The sequence below is a fragment of the Pseudophryne corroboree genome, chromosome 3 (assembly GCF_028390025.1).
Source record: "Pseudophryne corroboree isolate aPseCor3 chromosome 3, aPseCor3.hap2, whole genome shotgun sequence".
Taxonomy (NCBI): domain Eukaryota; kingdom Metazoa; phylum Chordata; class Amphibia; order Anura; family Myobatrachidae; genus Pseudophryne; species Pseudophryne corroboree.
The window spans coordinates 341,425,779-341,450,326 of record NC_086446.1 but is presented as its reverse complement, the minus strand read 5'-3'; the positions used below and the strand labels follow the sequence as shown (position 1 = coordinate 341,450,326).

General features: G+C 47.2%; 1 protein-coding gene across 1 annotated transcript in view; it reads left to right on the top strand.

Annotated features, from left to right (window-relative positions):
* The window catches only part of KPNB1 (karyopherin subunit beta 1), a 125,227-nt gene that overhangs the window by 67,152 nt on the left and 33,527 nt on the right, over positions 1–24,548 (top strand). The window contains exons 12-16 of the mRNA XM_063959652.1: positions 13,440–13,570; positions 13,801–13,948; positions 14,035–14,106; positions 15,441–15,585; positions 16,256–16,338. Of these exons, the coding sequence (XP_063815722.1) occupies positions 13,440–13,570; positions 13,801–13,948; positions 14,035–14,106; positions 15,441–15,585; positions 16,256–16,338 (579 nt within the window). The remainder of the gene's footprint in view (positions 1–13,439; positions 13,571–13,800; positions 13,949–14,034; positions 14,107–15,440; positions 15,586–16,255; positions 16,339–24,548) is intronic.

Below are 24,548 nucleotides of genomic sequence, written 5' to 3'. Positions count from 1 at the left end.
ATATATATATATATATATATATATATATATATATATATATATATATATATATATATATATATATATATATATATATATATATGTATATATATATGTGTGTGTTCTAGTGATAAATCAGTTGCGCCTTCAGTGTTTGTGAATAAAACGTTGCAAATCCTTAAGTGATAGTTAAAAAATGCGTACCAGACATATGCAGAACATTCGCCTTGTTTATGGTGTCTTTGCATCTGGATGTTCCTTACTCGTACTAACTCTCCGTTCCCATCCGTCCAGGCATTGGTGTGGAGTTTGTACGTATATGCAAGACAATGTCAATATACTGCTCTTAGAAAAGTGACTTGGTGCTATTTTTGTGCAAAGTTAGCAGTAAAGTGAATATGTGCAGAGAAAGTGCTGTAAGTGCTTATTAAAAATATATGAATAAAAATGAATATATTACTGGCAGTGTGCTAGTTCCCTTTTTTTCTTAGGTAATGTGCTTAAATACCATTTCTTAAGGGTGCAACACCATATAGCTCAGTATTCAGAGGAGATCTATAGAGGAGGTATATTTATATGAGGCACTTACATCTAGAGTTGCAATGAATTAAAAAGATGCTGCCGTCATTCCGTCATCAGACTTATATACCTCTCTATTGTATTCCGTATAGAAGTGCTTCTTGCGAGCCAGATAATAAGATGTGAGTGACCGGAGAACCTGGAGCTGTGTGGGTGCGGCTCAGAGACACATACACAAAGCTAAGGGACGGAGGAGGAAGTCACAAAAATAGCACCAAGTCACTTTTCTAAGAGCAGTATATTGACACATTGTCTTGCATATACGTACAAACTCCACACCAATGCCTGGACGGATGGGAACGGAGAGTTAGTACGAGTAAGGAACATCCAGATGCAAAGACACCATAAACAAGGCGAATGTTCTGCATATGTCTGGTACGCATTTTTTAACTATCACTTAAGGATTTGCAACGTTTTATTCACAAACACTGAAGGCGCAACTGATTTATCACTAGAACAAATTTGAAAACTAAGTTCCCTTGGGAATTGGACATTTTGAAATCTGGTTGCGACACCATTTAATCTGGGAGTGTTCTCTAAATAATTTAATAATTTGCTTTGCACTATTTCATGTGTAATTTATGATCTCCCATCTCAGGGATATCTGGTTATAGAATATTCAGGTTGTAGCGCTATCTGCACTTTTTGTACACAATATATATATATATATAATATATAATATATAATATATATATATATATATATATAAATAAATATATAAATTCCAGGACGGCTGGAGTCAGAAAGTCTGACTTGCTGTTTATATTGTAGGCACCCCAAAAACTGGGTGCTCCTGCTTCTAAGCAGACTATTGCTCGTTGGATTTGTAGTACAATTCAGCTTGCACATTCTGTGGCAGGCCTGCCACAGCCAAAATCTGTAAATGCCCATTCCACAAGGAAGGTGGGCTCATCTTGGGCGGCTGCCCGAGGGGTCTCGGCTTTACAACTTTGCCGAGCAGCTACTTGGTCAGGGGCAAACACGTTTGCAAAATTCTACAAATTTGATACCCTGGCTGAGGAGGACCTGGAGTTCTCTCATTCGGTGCTGCAGAGTCATCCGCACTCTCCCGCCCGTTTGGGAGCTTTGGTATAATCCCCATGGTCCTGACGGAGTCCCCAGCATCCACTAGGACGTTAGAGAAAATAAGATTTTACTTACCGATAAATCTATTTCTCATAGTCCGTAGTGGATGCTGGGCGCCCATCCCAAGTGCGGATTGTCTGCATTACTTGTACATAGTTATTGTTACAAAAAATCGGGTTATTATTGTTGAGCCATCTTTTTTTAGAGGCTACTTCATTGTTATCATACTGTTAACTGGGTTCAAATCACAAGTTGTACGGTGTGATTGGTGTGGCTGGTATGAGTCTTACCCGGGATTCAAGATCCTTCCTTATTGTGTACGCTCGTCCGGGCACAGTACCTAACTGAGGCTTGGAGGAGGGTCATAGGGGGAGGAGCCAGTACACACCATGTGATCCTAAAAGCTTGCTTTTGTGCCCTGTCTCCTGCGGAGCCGCTATTCCCCATGGTCCTGACTGAGTCCCCAGCATCCACTACGGACTATGAGAAATAGATTTATCGGTAAGTAAAATCTTATTTTTTCCCCCATCTGATGAATTAAATGAAGTGTGTGAAAGCGTGGGTTTCCCCCGATAAGAAACTGGTAATTTCTAAAAAGTTACTAATGGCGTACCCTTTCCCGCCAGAGGACAGGTCACGTTGGGAGACATCCCCTAGGGTGGATAAAGCGCTCACACGTCTGTCTAAAAAGTGGCACTACCGTCTCCGGACACAGCCGCCCTAAAGGAAACTGCGGATAGAAAGCAGGAGGCTATCCTGAAGTCTGTATATACACACTCAGGAATTATACTGAGACCGGCTATTGCTTCAGCATGGATGTGCAGTGCTGCAGCTGCGTGGTCAGATTACCTGTCGGAAAACATTGATACCCTAGATAGGGACACTATATTGCTAACCGTAGAGCATATTAAAGACGCTGTCTTATACATGAGAGATGCACAGAGGGATATTTGCCGGCTGGCATCTAAAATAAACGCAATGTCCATTTCTGCCAGGAGAGGATTGTGGACTCGGCAGTGGACAGGAGATGCAGATTCTAAAAGGCACATGGAAGTTTTGCCTTACAAGGGTGAGGAGTTGTTTTCGGATGGTCTCTCGGACCTCGTTTCCACAGCGACAGCTGGGAAGTCAGCATTTTTACCCCATGTTCCCTCACAGCCAAAGAGAGCACCGTATTATCAGGTACAGTCCTTTCGGCCCCAGAAAGGTAAGCGGGTTAGAGGCGCGTCCTTTCTACCCAGAGGCAGAGGTAGAGGGAAAAAGCTGCAACATACAGCCAGTTCCCAGGAACAAAAGTCCTCCCCCGCTTCCTCTAAGTCCACCGCTTGACGCTGGGGCTCCACAGGCGGAGCCAGGTACGGTGGGGGCCCGTCTCAAGAACTTCAGCGACCAGTGGGCTCGCTCACGGGTGGATCCCTGGATTCTACAAGTAGTATCTCAGGGGTACAAGCTGGAATTCGAGACGTCTCCCCCTCGCCGTTTCCTCCAACCTGCCTAGCCGACGGCTCCCCCGGACAGGGAGGCAGTGCTGGAGGCGATTCACAAGCTGTTTTCTCAGCAGGTGATAATCAAGGTACCCCTCCTTCAACAAGGACGGGGTTACTATTCCACAATGTTTGTGGTACTGAAACCGGACGGTTCGGTGAGACCCATTTTAAATTTAAAATCCTTGAACACTTGTATAAGAAGGTTCAAGATGGAATCACTCAGGGCGGTGATTGCAAGCCTGGACGAGGGGGATTACATGGTATCACTGGACATCAAGGATGCTTACCTACATGTCCCCATTTACCCTCCTCACCAGGAGTACCTCAGATTTGTGGTACAGGACTGTCATTACCAATTCCAGACGTTGCCGTTTGGTCTGTCCACGGCACCGAGGGTATTTACCAAGGTAATGGCCGAAATGATGATACTCCTTCGAAAAAAGGGAGTTTTAATTATCCCGTACTTGGACGATCTCCTTATAAAGGCGAGGTCCAGGGAACAGTTGTTGATCGGAGTAGCACTTGCTCGGGAAGTGCTACAACAGCACGGCTGGATCCTGAATTTTCCAAAGTCGCAGCTGGTTCCTACAACGCGTCTACTGTTCCTGGGGATGGTTCTGGACACGGAACAGAAAAAGTGTTTCTCCCGGAGGAGAAGGCCAAGGAGTTGTCATCTTTAGTCAGAGACCTCCTAAAACCAAAACAGGTGTCGTTGCACGCGAGTCCTGGGAAAGATGGTGGCTTCTTACGAAGCAATTCCTTTCAGAAGGTTCCATGCAAGGATCTTTCAGTGGGATCTGTTGGACAAGTGGTCCGGATCGCATCTTCAGATACATCGGCTGATAACCCTGTCTCCAAGGACCAGGGTGTCGCTGTTGTGGTGGCTGCAGAGTGCTCATCTTCTAGAGGGCCGCAGATTCGGCACACAGGACTGGGTCCTGGTGACCACGGATGCCAGCCTTCGAGGTTGGGGGGCAGTCACACAGGGAAGAAACTTCCAAGGACTATGGACAAGTCAGGAGACTTCCCTACACATAAATATTCTGGAACTAAGGGCCATTTACAATGCCCTAAGTCAGGCAAGACCCCTGCTTCAACACCAGCCGGTGCTGATCCAGTCAGACAACATCACGGCGGTCGCCCATGTAAACAGACAGGGCGGCACAAGAAGCAGGATGGCGATGGCAGAAGCCACAAGGATTCTCCGATGGGCGGAAAATCACGTGATAGCACGGTCAGCAGTATTCATTCCGGGAGTGGACAACTGGGAAGCAGACTTCCTCAGCAGGCACGACCTCCACCCGGGAGAGTGGGGACTTCATCCAGAAGTCTTCAAGCTGATTGTTAATCGCTGGGAACGGCCACAGGTGGACATGATGGCGTCCCGCCTCAACAAAAAGCTAAAAAAATATTGCGCAAGGTCAAGGGACCCTCAGGCGATAGCTGTGGACGCTCTAGTGACACCGTGGGTGTACCAGTCGGTTTGTGTTCCCTCCTCTGCCTCTCATACCCAAGGTACTGAGAATAATGAGGAGTAAGAACTATACTTGTGGTTCCGGATTGGTGAAGAAGAGCTTGGTACCCAGAACTTCAAGAAATGATCTCAGAGGACCCATGGCCTCTGCCGCTCAGACAGGACCTGCTGCTGCAAGGACCCTGTCTGTTCCAAGACTTACCGCGGCTGCGTTTGACGGCATGGCGGTTGAACGCCAGATCCTGAAGGAAAAGGGCATTCCGGAGGAAGTCATCCCTATGCTGATTAAAGCTAGGAAGGAGGTGACCGCAAACCATTATCACCGCATATGGTGAAAATATGTTGCGTGGTGTGAGGCCAGAAGGGCTCCAACGGAGAAGTTTCAGCTGGGTCGATTTCTGCACTTCCTACAGTCAGGGGTGACTATGGGCCTAAAATTGGGTTCCATTAAGGTCCAGATTTCGGCTGTCGATTTTCTTCCAAAAAGAACTGGCTTCACTGCCTGAAGTTCAGACGTTTGTTAAAGGAGTGCTGCATATTCAGCCCCCTTTTGTGCCTCCAGTGGCACCTTGGGATCTCAACGTGGTGTTGAATTTCCTTAAGCCACACTGGTTTGAGCCACTTAAAACCGTGGTACTAAAATATCTCACGTGGAAAGTGGTCATGCTGCTGTTGGCCTTGGCTTCGGCCAGGCGTGTGTCAGAATTGGCGGCTTTGTCATGTAAAAGCCCTTATCTGATTTTCCATATGGATAGGGCGGAATTGAGGACTCGTCCCCAATTTCTTCCTAAGGTGGTATCAGCTTTTCATTTGAACCAAACTATTGTGGTGCCTGCGGCTACTAAGGACTTGGAGGATTCCAAGTTGCTGGACGTAGTCAGGGCCCTGAAAATATGTTTCCAGGACGGCTGGAGTCAGGAAAACTGACTCTCTATTTATCCTGTATGCACCCAACAAGCTGGGTGCTCCTGCTTCAATGCAGTCTATTGCTCGCTGGATCTGTAGTACGATTCAACTTGCACATTCTGCGGCTGGACTGCCGCATCCTAAATCTGTAAGAGCCCATCCCACGAGGAAAGTGGGCTGCTCTTGGGCTGCTGCCCGAGGGGTCTCGGCTTTACAACTTTGCCGAGCTGCTACTTGGTCGGGTTCAAACACATTTGCTAAATTCTACAAGTTTGATACCCTGGCTGAGAAGGACCTTGAGTTTGCTCATTCGGTGCTGCAGAGTCATCCGCACTCTCCCGCCCGTTTGGGAGCTTTGGTATAATCCCCATGGTCCTTACGGAGTTCCCAGCATCCACTAGGACGTCAGAGAAAATAAGATTTTACTCACCGGTAAATCTATTTCTCGTAGTCCGTAGTGGATGCTGGGCGCCCATCCTAAGTGCGGATTGTCTGCAATACTTGTATATAGTTATTGCCTAACTAAAGGGTTATTGTTATGAGCCATCTGTTCATGAGGCTCAGTTGTTATTCATACTGTTAACTGGGTATAGTATCACGAGTTGTACGGTGTGATTGGTGTGGCTGGTATGAGTCTTACCCGGGATTCCAAAATCCTTTCCTTATTGTGTCAGCTCTTCCGGGCACAGTTTCCTAACTGAGGTCTGGAGGAGGGGCATAGAGGGAGGAGCCAGTGCACACCAGGTAGTCCTAAATCTTTCTTAGTTGTGCCCAGTCTACTGTGGAGCCACTATTCCCCATGGTCCTTACGGAGTTCCCAGCATCCACTACGGACTACGAGAAATAGATTTACCGGTGAGTAAAATCTTATTTATTCCTCCATTTGATTTTCTCCTTTCGCTTATATACTTAAAAAAAAGTTTTTGCCCCCTTTATCTACTGACTGGGCCATTTTCTCCTCCGCTTCTGCCTTTGCACGTCTGATCACTTTCTTAGCATCCTTCCGTCTGTCCAGATACACCTTTGTCGTTATTATTTTGTGTCTGTTTGTATTTCCTAAAAGCCATCTTTTTTGCTTTCACACTAGTTGATACTTCTTTTGTGAACCACACTGGCTTCCTTTTCCTGGTGCTTTTCCTAACCATTTTGATACAAAGGTCTGTTGCACTTAGTATTGCACTTTTCAGTTTTTTCCACCTCTCCTGAACTCCCAAGTTCCTCCAGTCTGCCAATGAATCACTTAAACATCTCCCCATTTTTGCAAAGTCAGCATTTCTAAAATCCAACACCTTTGTTTCTCTAACGTCCTAGTGGATGCTGGGGACTCCGTCAGGACCATGGGGAATAGCGGGCTCCGCAGGAGACAGGGCACATCTAAAAAAGCTTTTTAGGTCACATGGTGTGTACTGGCTCCTCCCCCTATGACCCTCCTCCAAGCCTCAGTTAGGTTTTTGTGCCCGTCCGAGAGGGTGCAATCTAGGTGGCTCTCTTAAAGAGCTGTTTAGAAAAGTTTTTTTTTTAGGTTTCTAATCAGTGATTCCTGCTGGCGACAGGATCACTGCAACGAGGGACTTAGGGGAGAGACTTGCAACTCACCTGCGTGCAGGAGGATTGAAGTTTTAGGCTACTGGACACTGAGCTCCAGAGGGAGTCGGAACACAGGTCAGCCTGGGGTTCGTCCCGGAGCCGCGCCGCCGATCCCCCTTACAGACGCTGAAGAACGGCAGAACGGAGGTCCGGAAACAGGCGGCAGAAGACTCCTCAGTCTTCATGAAGGTAGCGCACAGCACTGCAGCTGTGCGCCATTGTTGCTACACGGCTCACTGATCTCGGTCACGGAGGGTGCAGGGCGCTGCTGGGGGCGCCCTGGGCAACAATATAGATTACCTTAGAGGCAAATAAATACATCACATATAGCCATTAAGGCTATATGTATGTATTTAACCCAGGCCAGTTTTCCTAATAACCGGGAGAAAAGCCCGCCGTGAAAGGGGCGGAGCTTATTCTCCTCAGCACTCAGCGCCATTTTCCTGACCAGCTCCGCTGGTGAGGAAGGCTCCCACTCTCCCCTGCACTACAGAAACAGGGTTAAAGAGAAGGGGGGCATAAATTGGCGATATAATTATATATTAAGAGCCCATATATAGAAACAACACCTTCTAGGGTTGTTATATACATTATGGCGCTTTTGGTGTGTGCTGGCAAACTCTCCCTCTGTCTCCCCAAAGGGCTAGTGGGTCCTGTCCTCTATCAGAGCATTCCCTGTATGTGTGTGCTGTAGGTCGGTACGTGTGTGTCGACATGTATGAGGAAAATGTTGGTGAGGAGACGGAGAAAATTGCCTGTAATGGTGATGTCACTCTCTAGGGAGTCGACACCAGAATGGATGGCTTACTTATGGAATTACGTGATAATGTCAACACGCTGCAAGCCGGTTGACGACATGAGACAGCCGGCGGACAAATTAGTATCGGTCCAGGCGTCTCAGACACCGTCAGGGGCTTGTAAAAACGCCCATTTACCTCAGTCGGTCGACTGACACGGACACTGACCCCAGTGTCGACGGTGAAGAAACAAACGTAGTTTTCCTTTAGGGCCACAAGTTACATGTTAAGGGCAATGAAGGAGGTGTTACGTATTTCTGATACCACAAGTACCACAAATAAGGGTAATTTGTAGGGTGGGAATAAACTACTTGTAGTTTTGCCTGAATCAGATAAATTAAATGAAGTGTGTGATGATACGTGGGGTTCCTCCGACAGAAAGTTATGGGCGGTATACCCTTTTTCCCGCCAGTAGTAAGGGCGAGTTGGAAAACACACCTTAGGGTGGACAAGGCGCTCACACGCTTATAAAAAACATGGCGTTACCGTTTCCAGATACGGCCGCCCTCAAGGAGCCAGCTGATAGGAAGCTGGAAAATATCATAACAGTATATACACACATACTGGTGTTATACTACGACCAGCAATCGCCTCAGCCTGGATGTGCAGCGCTGAGGGGGCTTGGTCGGATTTCCTGACTGAAAATTTTGATACCCTTGACAGGGACAGGATTTTATTGTCTATAGAGCATTTTAAGGATGCATTTCTATATATGTGTGATGCGCAGAGGCATATTTGCATTCTGGCATCAAGAGTAAATGTGATGTACATATCTGCCAGACGAAGACACGACAGTGGTCAGGTGAGGCAGATTCCAGACGGCATATGGAAGTATTGCCGTATAAAGGGGCGGTCCATTGGACCTGGTGGCCATGGCAACAGCTGAAAAATCCACCTTTTGTTACCCCGAGTCACATATTGGCAGAAAAGGACAGTCTTTTCAGTCTCAGTCCTTTCGTCCCCATACGGGCAGGCGGGCGAAGGCCAGTCATATCTGCCCAGGGGGAGAGGAAAGGGAAGAAGACTGCAGCAAGCAGCTCATTCCCAGGAACAGAAGCTCCTCACGGCTTCTGCCAAGTCCGCAGCATAACGCTGGGGCCGTACAAGCGGACTCAGGTGCGGTAGGGGGTCATCTCAAGAGTTTCAGCAACACTCGCAAGGGAACTCCGGGATCCTACATGTAATATCCCAGGTGTACATTGGAAATTCGAGACGTCTCCCCCTCACACAATTCACAGGCTGTATTCCCAGCAGGTGATAATCAAAGTACCCTTCTTACAACAAGGAAGGGGGTAGTATTCCACACTATATTGTGGTACTGAAGCCAACCGGCTCGGTGAGATCTGAAATATTTGAACACTTACATACAAGTGTTCAAATCAAGATGGAGTCACTCGGAGCAGTGATAGCGAACCAGGAAGAAGGGGACGATATGATGTCACTGGATATCAGGGACGTTTACCTACAGGTCCAAATTTGCCCTTCTCACCAAGGGTACTTCAGGTTCCTGGTACAGAACTGTCACTATCAGTTCAGACGCTGCCGTTTGGATTGTCCACGGCGCCCCGGGTCTTTACCAAGGTAATGGCCGGAATGATGATTTTTCTTAAAAGAAACATGGACGCTTTCCTGATAAGGGCAAGGTCCAGAGAACAGTTGGAGGTCGGAGTAGCACTATCTTAAGTAGTTCTACGACAGCACGAGTGGATTCTAAATATTCCAAAATCGCAGCTTTTTCCGACGACACGTCTACTGTTCCTAGGGAAGATTCTGGACACAGTCCAGAAAAACGTGTTTCTCCCAGTGGAGAAAACCAGGGAGTTATCCGAGCTAATCGGGATCCTCCTAAAACCAGGAAAAGTGTCAGTGCATCATTGCACAAGAGTCCTGGTAAAAATGGTGGCTTATTACGAAGCAATTCCATTCGGCAGATTTCCCGCAAGAACTCTTCAGTGGGATCTGCTGGACAAATGGTCCGGATCGCATCCTCAGATGCATCAGCGGATAACCCTATATCCAAGGAAAAGGGTGTCTCTCCTGTGGTGATTACAGAGTGCTCATCTTCTAGAGGGCCGCAGATTCGGCATTCAGGATTGGATGCCGGTGACCACGGAGGCCAGCCTGAGAGGCTGGGGAACAGTTACACAAGGAAAAAATTTCCAGGGAAGTGTGATTAAGTCTGGAGAATTCTCTCCGCATAAATAAGCTTAGAGCAAATTTATAATGCTCTAAACTTAGCTAGACCTCTGCTTCAAGGTCAGCCGGTATTGATCCAGTGGGATAACATCACGGCAGTCGCCCACGTAAACAGAAGGGCGGCACAAGAAGCAGGAGGGCAGTGAAAACTGCAAGGATTTTTCGCTAGGCGGAAAATCATGTGATAGCACTGTCAGCAGTGTTCTTTCCGGGAGTGGACGACTGGGAAGCAGACTTCCTCAGCAGGCATGACCTCCACCCGGGAGAGTGGAAACTTCATAGGGAAGTTTTTCAACATGATTGTGGACCGTTGGCAAAGACCAAAGGTGGACATGATGGCGTCCCGCCCGAACAAAAAACGGGACAGGTATTCCGCCAGGTCATGAGACCTTCAGGCGATAGCTGTGGATGTTCTGGTAACACCGTGGGTGTACCAGTCTGTGTATGTGTTCCCTCCTCTGTTTCTCATAACCAGGGTATTGAGAATTATAAGACATAGAGGAGTATGAACTATACTAGTGGCTCCGGATTGGCCAAGAGGGACTTGGTACCCGGAACTTCAAGAAATGCTCACAGAGGACTAAGGGCCTGGGGAGCTAAGAAGGGACTTGATTCAGCAAGTACCATGTCTATTCCAAGACTTACCGCGGCTGCGTTTGACGGCATGGCGGTTGAATGCCGGATCCTGAGGGGAAAAGGCATTCCATAAGAGGTCATACCTACCCTGGTCAAAGCCAGGAAGGAGGTGACCGCACAACGTCATCACCACATGTGGTGAAAATATGTTGCGTGGGTGAGGCCAGGAAGGCTCCACGACGGAAATTCAACTAGGTCGATTTCTACACTTCCTGAAAACAGGAGTGTTTTGGACCTCAAATTGGGGTTCATTAACATTTAAATTTCGGCCCTGTAGATTTTCTTCCAGAAAGAATTGACTTCAGTTCCTGAAGTCCAGATTGTAAAGGATGTATTGCATATACAGCTTTTTTGTGCCCCTAGGGGCACCGTGAGATCTCAACATAGTGTTGGGATTTCTTAAAATCATATTGGTTTGAACCGCTCAAATCTGTGGATTTGAAATATCTCACATGGAAAGTGACCATGCTGTTGACAAATATCTCACATGGGAAGTGACCATGTTGTTAGCCCTGGCCTCGGCCAGGCGATTGTCAGAATGGGCGGCTTTGTCTTACAAAAGCCCATATTAAAATTTTCCATTTGAACAGGACAGAACTGGGACTCGTCTCCAGTTTCTTCATAAAGGGGTGTCAGCGTTTTCACCTGAAACAACCTCTTGTGGTGCCTGCGGCTACTAGGGACTTGGAGGACTCCATGTTACTAGACGTGGTCAGGGCCCTAAAAATATATATATATATATATATATATATATATATAGTTAGGACGGCTGGAGTCAGAAAGTCTGACTTGCTGTTTATACTGTATACACCCAACAAGCTGGGTGCTCATGCTTCTAAGCAGTCTATTGCACGCTGGATTTGTAGTACAATTCAGCTTGCACATTCTGTGGCAGGCCTGCCACAGACGAAATATGTAGATGCCCATTCCACAAGGAAGGTGGGCTCATCCTGGGCGGCTGCCCGAGGAGTCTCGGCATTACAACTTTGCCGAGCAGCTACGTGGTCAGGGGAGAACACGTTTGTAAAATTTTACAAATTTTGATACTCTGGCTAAGGAGGACCTGGAGTTCTCTCATTCGGTGCTGCAGAGTCATCCGCACTCTCCCGCCCGTTTGGGAGCTTTGGTATAATCCCCATGGTCCTGACGGAGTCCCCAGCATCCACTAGGACGTTAGAGAAAATAAGAATTTACTTACCGATAATTCTATTTCTCGTAGTCCGTAGTGGATGCTTGGCGCCCATCCCAAGTGCGGATTGTCTGCAATGCTTGTACATAGTTATTGTTACAAAAATCGGGTTATTACTATTGTTGTGAGCCATCTTTTCGGAGGCTGCTTCGTTTTGTTATCATACTGTTAACTGGGTTCAGATCACAAGTTGTACGGTGTGATTGGTGTGGCTGGTATGAGTCTTACCCGGGATTCAAGATCCTTCCTTATTGTGTACGCTCGTCCGGGCACAGTACCTAACTGAGGCTTGGAGGAGGGTCATAGGGGGAGGAGCCAGTACACACCATGTGACCTAAAAAGCTTTTTTAGATGTGCCCTGTCTCCTGCGGAGCCCGCTATTCCCCATGGTCCTGACGGAGTCCCCAGCATCCACTACGGACTACGAGAAATAGAATTATCGGTAAGTAAATTCTTATTTTTTGTGTGACAGGAGTTGGATCCTGTCTTTATACTAAACCATACTGCTTGATGATCACTGGATCCCAGGTGCTCACCCACATATATATCCGATATCCTATCACCATTTGTAAGAAATAGATCTAATATTGAGTCTTTGCGAGTGGGCTCCCTCACCAATTGCTTGAGAGATGCTCCCTGTAAGGAATGTAGAAATTTGCCACTTGTAGCTGAACTTGCAAAAGACCCCTCCCAATTTACATCAGGTAAATTAAAGTCTCCCATGATTATGACTTCTCCCTTAAAAGCCATTTTAGAGATGTCCAAAAATAGGTTCCTGTCCAAATCCTGCCCCTGGCCTGGTGGTCTATAAATCACCCCAATGCGAATAATGTCCTTCTTCCCAGTTTCTATGGTGACCCAAAGGGCCTCAGTTTTGGCTTCAATATTTTGTATTAAAGTAGCATTTATGCTTTTTTTTCACATACATTGCTACCCCTCCTCCTATTCTTCCTATTCTGTCTTTCCTAAATAAATTGTATTCTGGTATAGCTAAGTCCCAGTCATGATTCTCATTGCACCAAGACTCTGTAATTGCCACAAAATCCAGGTTATCCCTGGTCATTATCGCAATTAGCTCTGGAATTTTGTCTCCTAAGCTCCTAGCATTTGCAGACATAGCTTTAAGAATTTTGTCTGTGCATTTGTTATTAGTAGCCATGTCCAGGGCGTACAAAATAAATGACAAGTTTAAAGTTGAAATTACCTGTTTGGGGATGTTGCTCAGTATTTGTTTTCTTTTACTAATCAGTAATCATACTCTGTCCTTTACACCATGACTACACCTTACTAAATATAAAGATATAGTACACCTGACCACAATGGGTAAATGTTCAAAGGAGGTAAACACCAGTCAGTATGCAATAATAAACTGTTTAACCAAGCAACTTCCCCACACATGCAATGACATTTACAAGAAAGAACCATTTCCTAGCTGCGGTCCTCTTGTGCTATAGTACTAAGCTTCTGTGGTGATGTAACTTTCTATGCTGCTGTGGTAAATGTGAGTATACTTGTGTGTTAAGGCTCTCTCCAGCTTGGCTGAGGCTGCTTATGAAGCTGCAGACGTAACAGATGTTCTGGAGGAGCCAGCGTCATATTGCTTGTCTAGCTCATTTGAGGTGATTGTGCAAAAGTTGCTGGAGACTACTGATAGGTGAGTACTACTAGATTTCAAACTTTAGTCTTTCCCACGTGTTACAATACCATTCATATAGCTACTAGCATTTCATTATTTTCCAATGATGACCTGTTCATGCACCACACAGAATCTATGCTGTGTTGATTATGACTGTCTGAAGACTCCTTAAATACTCATGTTTTGGCTGCCCCAGGGTTAATATTGACAAGTAGTAAATTAGCAACCTGTTTTCTTCTATTACTCAGACCTGATGGACACCAGAACAACCTACGGAGTGCTGCCTACGAAGCCCTAATGGAAATTGTCAAGAACAGTGCCAAGGACTGCTACCCGGCTGTGCAGAAAACCACTCTAGTGATAATGGAGAGGCTGCAACAAGTGCTTCAGATGGAGGTAGGAGTTAAGCATCTGCTGCGTGAGACATTACTGCTTGCAGCCAGCAGCATGTTATGTATTCCACCTCTCATTTCTCTCCACAGTCCCACATACAGAGCACATCAGACAGGATACAATTTAATGATCTCCAGTCCCTTCTCTGTGCTACTCTCCAGGTAAGTGTCCATAATTATCACAGACCTTCGTGGTTGATAGCTGGAGAGATGCCACATTGTCTGAGGATGACTAGTTCATGCACCACACAGAATTTGCTGTGTTGATTATGACACTCTGAAGACATGTCACCTGGGATTTTGTAGCAGACGAACTTACTGTACTGATCTTTAATCACTTTCCCGGCATGTTTGCATCAGACCACGACAGCAAGTGTTTTCTCTGACCTGGTCTCACAGGATGCGACTAGTCCGTTAAACAGCAGCTGCTACACTCAGAGGGGCTGGGACCTTCCCGGGGTTGGTTATGTGTGACCGGTGGCCAGCATACCTCCACCGGTATCATGGCAGCAGAAAACCAGCAGGGGAAGGGGAGCGCGCGCCCTTCTCACTCTATTGGTGTCATGGACACCCACAGGTGGGAATAGTCCCTGCTAGTCGTCATGCCGACTGTTGGTATTCTCTGGGGCCTGGATGTAGGGGGAGGAGAACTTCCTCCTTCACGTACCCTCCCCCATTGTCTGCTGTACTGCCTATCACTGCTGATTGGTCAACACTGCACAACCCTTCACCCGACGGCAGCAGCCAATAGTAGCCACTGGGAAAGTGTTAGTTAACACCCCCCAAGCCTCACCTTCCCAACCTGGTGGCTGTCTGGCTTTGAAAATGAAAGCTGCGATGTTTCAGTGTTTCGTGGGGAGGGGTTTTTTTTTTTGGGGGGGGGGGGGGGGGTCTGGCTGGAAAGTTTTTATATTTTGAAACACCCCCCCCCCCCCCAAAAAAAAAACCCTCTTTACAAAGCACGGAAACATTTGACCCCTCCCCCGCCCCACTAAAATCATTTTGGATGAGGTTAAATACATGTTCATCACCTACTTCACTCATTTAAATTTTTTTATTTCTGAGTTTTTTTAGTCGGGGAAAAAAAACTTGTCAGATAGGCTTCTATGTGGAAACTGTCCTTTTATTAACCAGTGCTGTTCCTTGTAGTCTGTGGGAGCCAATGCCTGTCCTGCGTAGCTGCTAATAGAGATATTAAAACTGTCATGCTTCTGGCTAAATATAATGGAACTAGACAGAGGAGGGAGGCTGGTGCGGGATGGGGGGGGAGGTGTGTGGTGGTCTACAGCTTACTGGCCTCTGATACCACTGTGCTAATGGCTCCGATCTCATAGTATAGGAGATATTGTTAATGTGCCAACTATATTCAAATTATGGCTTCCTCTTGACCCTTATGGAATAGCTGACTGCCATCTGAGCCTAATGGTGTAATACTGTAGCTTTTTACTAGATGTGTGTGCTCAGTTGTACCGCATTCTTATTTCTTTTCTTCCAAGAATGTGCTCCGCAAGGTGCAGCCTCAGGATGCCCTACAGATCTCTGATGTGGTGATGGCCTCTCTGCTGCGCATGTTCCAGAGCACAGCTGGTTCAGGAGGAGTGCAGGAAGATGCCCTCATGGCAGTGAGCACTTTGGTTGAAGGTAAGGTTTCTGAGCAGGCTAGATTTTGTGGAGCGGTTGTGCAGATTTTCTTTGAGGGAGACTTATTTGTATTCTAGCAACTTGCATAAACTGTGTAGGTATGGTGAAATGATCTACCATACTTGTTTTGGGAAAATCACTGATGTACACTTGCATATGGACTGTTAAGGTCACACTAGCATGAAGAAAACTCATTCCAACTTCAAATCTATTTGAAAATGCTAAGTTAAGCTTTTTCTTTTGATATGGTACCAGTGTACTGACCAGCAGCCTTCAACAGTACTTTGTAAACATTAGGTTATGCTGTGGGAGAACAAACTAGACCAGTCATTCTAAATCCAGTTTTTCCAACAGGTTACTGTATTTTTTGATTTTGGTCTGTGGAAGCAGGTGGGATAATTACTGACCCAGGAAAATAGATTAATCCACCTGTACAAGATAAAAGAAATCCACAAAACATGACCTATTGGTGGTACTTGAGGACCGAGTTGATAACGCCTGCTGTAGACAAAGTTGCACCCTTTTTATGATCACATGCTTTTTATTCATAGTGAAGTGTTTGACTCAACAAAATATTTGCTTTTGCACCAGAGTTTATCCACACAAATTGGTATGCTTAAACATAAATATTAAACTATTGCTGATTGTGATCCTGTAAACTGTCTTACAGTACTTGGAGCAGAATTTTTGAAATACATGGAAGCATTTAAACCTTTCCTTGCCATTGGACTCAAAAACTATGCAGAGTATCAGGTGAGATTTTGACTACTTTGCACATCCACTTTTTGCCCTTAAGTCAGTTCAGATAACTAGAGGTTTGTAGTAATTTCCACTGGAGTGCAAAACTACTAACTTACTCTACTAAATTTCTCTGGCATCCATAAGGGATACTGGGGTTTACTTAATACGATGGGTTATAGACTGGGTCCAAAGGAGCCGGTGCACTTCAAATTTTTTCAGCTGGTTGTGCTGGCTCCTCCCCTCTATGCCCCCTCCCATAGGCAGTTTAGGAAAAAGTGCCTTCAGGAGAGGATGCACACCCTGGGAGCTCCAGAAGATTTTTCTTCAGATTCTTTTGAACGTTATTATTTTCGGTATGCTGTCTGGGCAACAGTATACCTGCACCGTGGTAGTTAGGGGGGGAAGGGGACGGTTACCGGCCTCTGTAAGGCGTCAGCTGCTTCCCCCGCTGCAGGACCACCATCCTGAGAGGTTGGTTGTTTCCGCGTGTGACTGCGCCTTGGCTGTCACTGCCGCAGCATACCCCTAACATAGCCTGAAGGTGAGAAGAGTGGAGAGTACAAACTGGGGGCCCCGCTAGGGGGCCCCCCCGGTTCTGGGTGTGGCGGAACGCCAAGGCGGCATACCGGCCACGGGGGGGACCCACTATAGCCCCCATGTGTACACTGGCAGCGGTAGTGCAAACTAACAGCTATTGTGGTGTTTGCACAGTGTATGCAGACTTTGCCAGTATAAAGGTTCTATATAGCTCCAGTGCCATTACAGGGGGCGGAGTTTACTCAGCGGGACCAGCAGCGTTTTGGCGCCTTCCTTTGCCTACAGCAGCAGCAGCAAGGATACACATCTCCTCCAGGCACTCCGGGATACACAGGAAACTGGTACAAGCATCTATAATAAAGGGGAGAGCCGCTATTATACACAATCTAGTGTCCTAAATAGGACAAGTAATCCGGTTTTTACTGTGATAGGAAATCTGCAGGCTGAATATATTTAAGTCTGACAGTCTGGGATGTGCTCTCTTCCTCTCACTCTAGGTCTTCATCTCACACGCAGTAAGGGCAGGCTTGTTGTTGTACTTGTCTGTGTGTGAGTGTTACTGTAATTATGGTCAAACACGCATTATGCAAGGTTTATCACACCAGATTCTCCCCTTCTACCACTGGTTCCCTATCGTATGACCAATGCAGTCAGTCTTCCCAAGTTAGTTTGGAGACTGGGGGGAGGGCCAGGAGCCATCCTGGCTCAGTGCCATAAAGACTAATGGTAGACATGTCATCTCAGCTCAATGCTAATAAACAGACAACAACTGCAACAGGTTGTTGCGGACCTGGCTGCTAAGGCTGATGAAAGACAGCTTCCCCTCCCTAGTTGAGGGCCACTTAAATGTGGGCTGCCTGCTTTACTCAGACTGAGGATATTCAGGAGGAGGGGGAGTAATTTGAACCTGATATAGAAGATTCCACTTCTACACAGGGTATTGAGCCCCTCATTCTTGCTATCAGGGATGTATTAAAAATCCTTTTGGAAGACGCTGCTGCACAACAGTCGTTCTTCCTAGCGCGTAAAAAGCTCAGTATCACCTTCTCTGATTGTCCTGAACTAGATGAGGTTTTTAAACAAGCCTGGAAAAATCCTGATAAAAGATATCTGGTTACAAGGAGATTTTTACGCTCTTTCCCATTTACACCGGAAGGAAGGAAACATTGGGAAGAACCCTCAGCCGTAGATGTCGGTCTCCCGCCTTTCTAAAAAGGTGCTCTTGTCGGCCCCAGGGTCCTCTCAGCTCAAGGACCCTGGGGATAGGAATATAGGAACTACACTGGTCTATTTACACTGCGGCTGGCATGTCACAAAAACCTGTGATAGCGGGTTGCTGAAGGTCTCATGCCATCCATATCTGAGCGACTCAAATTCAGGAGGGCATTGCGGGGGATATGCCCCTGGTCACACTACAGTGACCCTCCTTAAACACATTTAAGACACTGCACGCATGCTGTGTGACTCTGAAGGAGATAGGCACTGTTAATGATAGAACTACTACCATGGCAGTGTCTGCACGCAGAGCTTTGTGGAAGCGTCAGTGGATTGTGGACGTGGATTCCAAGCGCAGTGTGGAGTCTCTCCCTTTCACAGGGGAGTGGCTCTTCTGGGTTGAGTTAGATACATGGATTTCTGAGGTTACTGTAAGAAATCCACGTTTCTACCCTCTGGGGCCCCGCCGGCTAGGCGTTCCTACCCAGGGTCGTCTAACCAGTCCTTTCAGACCACCAGATTCAGATCAAGAGCCAGTGGTGCCTCCAATGTGGCACAAGGCCCCAGAGGTAAGACAAGAAAACCAACTGCTGCTTTTTCCCAGGAACCAAGCACCAGTTCAGCTTCCACAAAAGCCTCAGCATGACTGTGCCTCCTCACCCTGAGAGGATCTCGAGGTGGGAGCTAGTCTGTATCACTTAAGCCACATCTGGGACAGCTCCTGCCAGGATACCCCTGGGTAAGGACCTCATTTCCCAGGGCTACAAGCTGGAGTTAGACAGCGCTCCTCCCCAACGATTTTTCAAATCAGACTTGCCAGTTTTGGAGGATACATGGGTTACGCTGCAACAGTCTATCCTAAAGTTGTTCCAGTACCACTGCTACAACAGGGAAAGGGTTACTACTCCAACCTGTTTGTGGTACCAAAACCGGACTGTTCGGTAGGGCCAATTATGAATCTAAAATCCTTGCACCCTTACCTCAAGGTTTTCAAGTTCAAGATGGAATCCTTGAGAGCAGTGATTTGCAAGCCTGGATGACCGGGAGTTCATGGTCTCTCTGGATATAAAGGATGCTTATCTCCATATCCCAATTTGGCCGCCTCCCCAGGCTTGCATGCGGCTTGCCCTGCTGAACAATCGCTACCAGTTCCAGGTTCTAACCTTCGGCCTATCCACAGCTCCGATGGTATTCACCAAGGTGATGGCAGAGAAGATGTTCCAACTCCGGGTCCAGGCAATCAATATTGTCCCTTATCTGGACGATCTCTTGATAAAGTCAAGATCCAGGGAACTTTTATTGCTCCATATAGAACGCACTATCCAACTTCTGTAAATTGAGGATCCACTCATGGTGTGACAGAAGTCCCACTTGAAGCCAACTCAGCTGTTCCTGACAATGTGGCTGGATACTGTGACTTTGAAAGTGTTCCTCACAGAGGACAAAGCAAGAACACTTCAGGAGATGGTGCAACTAGTCCTCCTCGGATATCCATTCATCTTTGCATAAAGTTGTTGGGAAAGATAGTGGCTACCTACGAAGCCATTTAATATGGAAGGTACCATGACAGAACGTTTTAATTGGATCTCCTGAGCAAGTGGTCCCGATCACATCTTCAGATGCACTGGATAATTTGTCTGTCACCTCAGGCCAGGATCTCCCTCCTGTGGTGGTTGCAGTCCTCCATCCTACTGGAAGGTCGCAGTTTTGGGATTCAGGATTGGATCGTCCTTGCGACAGATGCGAGTCTGAGGAGAGGATGGGGGGAGCTATCACCGAAGGGGCTCCATTCCAGGGCAGGTGGTCAACCCACGAAGCCCTTCTTCCAATCAACATTCTAGAACTTCTGCTTCAGGTCTCTCCTCCGCTCAGGGATCGGGCTATGCAAGTTCAGTCGGACAACGCCATGGCAGTGGCTTACATAAATCGACAAGGAGGGGCACAAAGCAGAGCCTGCATGCGAGATGTGTCAAAAATACTCTTCTGGGCAGAACTAAGAGCAATGTCCGTGATCTTATTCCAGGGGTTGACAAGTGGGAAGCGGACTTCCTCAGTCGCCACAATCTCCACCTGGGAGAGTGGGGTCTCTACCACCTGGTGTTTCAACAGATCATTGACTTGTGGGGCTGCCCACAGACTTGATGGCTCCTTGACTCAAGAAGAAGCTTCCCTGGTATTGCTTAATAACCAGGGACCCTCAAGCGAGGGCAATAGACGCGCTGACGTCTCCTGGGCCTTATCGGTTGGTCTACCTGATTCCTCTGATTCCGTGGCTCCCGAGGGTGCTCAAACGAATCAGGGAGTCGAGGCAATTCGGATTGCCCCAGATTGGCCTCGGAGGACTTGGTACACAGATCTTCTGGACATGTCCGTGATGGACCCTAGGCCTCCAAGAAAAGCTCTTCTGCAGCAAGGCCCGTTCGTCTCCCCGGACTTACGGTGACTTCGTTTGACGGCTTGGAGGTTGAGCGGAACATCCTAGCTCGCAAAGGCATTTCTAAGAAGGTTATTGCAACCATGGTTCAGGACAGAACCTGTAACATCAAAACACTATCATTGTATCTGGAGGAGATATGTCTCCTGGTGTGAGGAATGCACATATCCTCCTGCAGAGTTCCACTTAGGATGTCTTACATTTGCTGCAGGCTGGTGTGGATAAGGGCTTACATTTGGGTTCCCTTAAGGTCCAGATTTCAGCGCGCTCAATTTTTTTCCAGAAGACACTGAGTGTTTCCAGAAGTTCAGACCACCTTGCAGGGAGTTCTCCACATACAACCTCCATTTGTGCTGCCCAAGGCACCCTGGGACTTGAATGTGTTGTTGGAATTTCTAGTGTCCTCCTGGTTTGAACCTTTGACGGTGGAAGACAAGTACCTCACGTGGAAGATGGTGATGTTGCTGGCCCTGGCTTCTGCTAGGCATGTCTCAGAATTTGGGGGCCTTATTGTGTAAAAGTCCCTACTTGGTCTTTTACAAGGACAGAGTTGAGCTCTGGACTAGACAACTGTTTCTGCCGAAGGTTGTCTCTGCATGCCACTTGAATCATCCGATTGTAGTCCCGTCCAGTTCTGGTACATCTGATACTCTGGAGTTGTTAGATGCTGGTGAGAGCCTTGAAGATCTATGTCAAGAGTGGCTCAGATCAGAAAGACTGATTCCTTGTTCGTGCTATATGATGCGCAGAAACAGGGTTGAGCTGCTTCTAAGCAGTTCATTGCTCGTTGGATTAGGCTGACTATCCAACAGGCTTATGTGTCAGCAGCCTTACTTGTTCCACAGTCTCTGAAGGCCCACTCTATACGATCAGTGGGGTCTTCCTGTTCGGCTGCCCGTGGAGTCTCAGCCTTGCAACTATGCTGAGATGCTACCTAGTCGGGGAAGAGCACCTTTTGTGAAGTTCTACAAGTTTGATACCCTGGCCAAAGAGGATACTCAGTTTGGGCAGGCGGTACTGCAGGTGTCTTCGCCAGTTCTGGATGCTTTAGGATGTCCCCATCGTATTAAGTAAACCCCAGTGTCGCTTATGGATGCCAGAGAAAATGGGATTTTAATACCTACCAGTAAATCCCTTTCTCATAAGGGATACTGGGAGCCCACCTCAGTGCGTTGACTTTTCTGCAGGTTTTTTTTTTTTTTTTTTTACAAAAGTTGCCTGTTCAGCTATTGCTGTTTTGTTCCAGCTGTTGGTGGTTTTGCTGTGGTATGCTGGTGTGTGAATCTCACCACTCATTATGTTCCTTCTCAAGTATGTCCTTTCTCCTTCGGGCACTATTTTACTTATAACTGCCTGTGGGAGAGGGCATAGAGGGGAGGAGCCAGCACACCCAGTTGAAGAAATGTAAAGTGCACCGGCTCCTTTGGACCCCTTCTATACCCATCGTATTAAGTAAACCCCAGTATCCCTTATGGACTACGAGTAAGGGATTTACCGGTAGGTATTAAAACCACGTTTTTAAGCTTCATCTGTAGGTGCTCCTGCAAAGATTGGGTATTGAATCTGGGCCGTTTTGCGACTAATTCTAATTGCTGCTATAACCCCATTTGCTGCCTCAGATGGCAGGGTTTTTGTAAGTGTCCGATGGCACACTGTTTCTACAGGGACAGCCAGCTCCCACTGTGGCATCCTCTTCAGTGAGGGCAAACCACAATGTACACAGGTATGTGCTTGGGTACCCTCCATAGGTTAAAGATCTCCCCTGCCATAAGTGTGGGTGCCAGATCAAAGCTGCAGTCTAGCCTCGTTCAGTTCAATTGTACTGGGAAGTGAAAAGTTCTCAGGGCACAGCCTTACAAAAGGTGTAAACACACCAAAGTTCCCATACACCAGGTCACACCCAAGTGCCTTCTGTGCTACTTGCAAGACATAGGGCCGCCATCCCTGCATACCTGTGGTGGCTCCCTCAGACTCAAATAAACCTGTCTTGTCAAGAGCTCTCACACAGGGAATCTGATTGAATGAGGTCCAAAACTCAATGGCTAGATGCAAAGAATGGTGGAGTTCCCGTAATGGTTTATTTAGTTTTTTTTTTTCTTTTTTTTTTTTTCCTGTCAGCTACTAGGGGACACTGGCCCAACTTCAAGAACGTGGGGTCATGGTGTCTTACAGGGAGCTGGCACTTTAAATCTAAGAAGTGAAACTGGGTGCTCCCCCTCTATCCCCCATCATCCCCCAGTTTTGAATTTGTGCTGAGGGAGCTGGCTCCTGCTTAGTTATTTTATATTTTTTCTTTTTTCTGTTGGGACTTCGTTCCCTTAGCCTCAGGCACCCTTCGCCACTTGTCCAGAGAAGTGGGGTTCGGGTCACACCAGCAGCAATCTGCAGGAGAACAGCGCTCAACTCTAGAAGCACTGTTCCTCCCAACACAGCCACATCCTGGGGCTCCGGTTTGGTGAGTGAGCCTCCTTGTAGGCACAGCAGCTGGCCTCACTACTCTTCCGGTTACGCTGGGCACGATAGCTGCGGGACCAGTGTAGCTGCAGTATTCCTATACTGCCGCACGGACAGTGGGGATGTGTGTGTGTGTGGGGGGGGGGGGGGTAATAATGCGCACCCGCTCCTCTCAGTGACTGTCTTCCTGCACTGCCGCGCTGACAGTACACAGCACGGCAGTGTGGGCAAAGTACGGACGCCGCATACAGTTTGTGGAGGGAGGGCACTCGGGACTGCGGCAGCGTGAAGGGGAATCAGTCCTGTGTGTGGAGTGGCCGTGTCCCGACCAGCGCTGGTGACACGCTGTGTGTAGTGTCCGCATTGCACAGTTAGCACACATGAACAGGTTGTTTGTGTTAGCAATGTTATCAGCACACATGAACTGGTTCTTTAAATGCGGTACCCACTCAAAAAAAAAAAAAAAAATTGGTGAGATGGGTGCCTCTGCCTGTCAGTCCAAAATAAAAAAAGGTAAAAAGCCCTTCTCAGCTAGGCAGCTCATTAATGGCAACAATTGTTTCATTCTCCTCAGGAATCTGCACTGTATAGAGAGAGAGGTGCACATTGCTACAGACTGCCAGCAACTTACACCCCCTTCACATCGCATCAAAAACCTGGTATAGTGCCGAGTTTTAGCAGTGTCAACCCGGGTCGAGCTGCAATGTGAAAGTGCCATAGTGAATTTACCTGGTCCAACAACACGGTATTTCAACCCGTGTTAAAATAAGGATCCTACACTGTTCGGACCCGGTTCATTTGGCAGTGTGAAAGTCTCAGACCTGGTATATTCAACCCTGGAATATTAAAAAGGTGGTGATAGGCTGTCTCCCTGCATGATGTCACCAGCCTGAACCCGGAAACAGGCAGCACTTTGTAAACAGTGGGTGAGCTTTTATACAGCATTCAAATGCTCTTTAAAATATGGCAACCTGGAGGGATGACGAAGTTAAGGAGTTGTTGAGGATTAGAGGGGAGGCTGAAATTGCCAAGCAAATTACAGGCACAGTAAAGGATGCAATAACCTATAAAAACACAGCTGAGACTATCACAAAGTCTCTACAGACGTGCTCTGTCGGCCATTATTGCTGCACTGCTCAGCATTCCCCAGCCCCTCTAACTGTGAAACGTCATATGTGATACAGAAAAGTCCATACAAAGGGTAGTCACACTATTTTAAATGGGTGAACTGTGTTCAGTGTGAAAGGCACCAACTCGGGAATAACCTGGTAATAACCCGGCTCCAAAATGTGATGTGAAAGGGGTAAAGCTTGTTCAGACCCGGGTCAGACGCATGTTCAAAAGCAGTGTCCTTACCGGGTTTGCGGCGTGAAAGCGGTATTAGCCACTAGCCTGTAGTTTATGCAGGCTTCTGAGGGGATTCCCCCCCCCCCCCCCCCTCTTTTCTTTCTCCTATATTTGTGAGTGCTCGTGTAAAATTTGTATGCGTCTCCACAATGGCAGGCAAGGGGACCAGCGAATAAGGTGTCACAAAAATTGTTTCTTTGCAAAGTGTAACAAAATAGTTCACACAGACTATTCC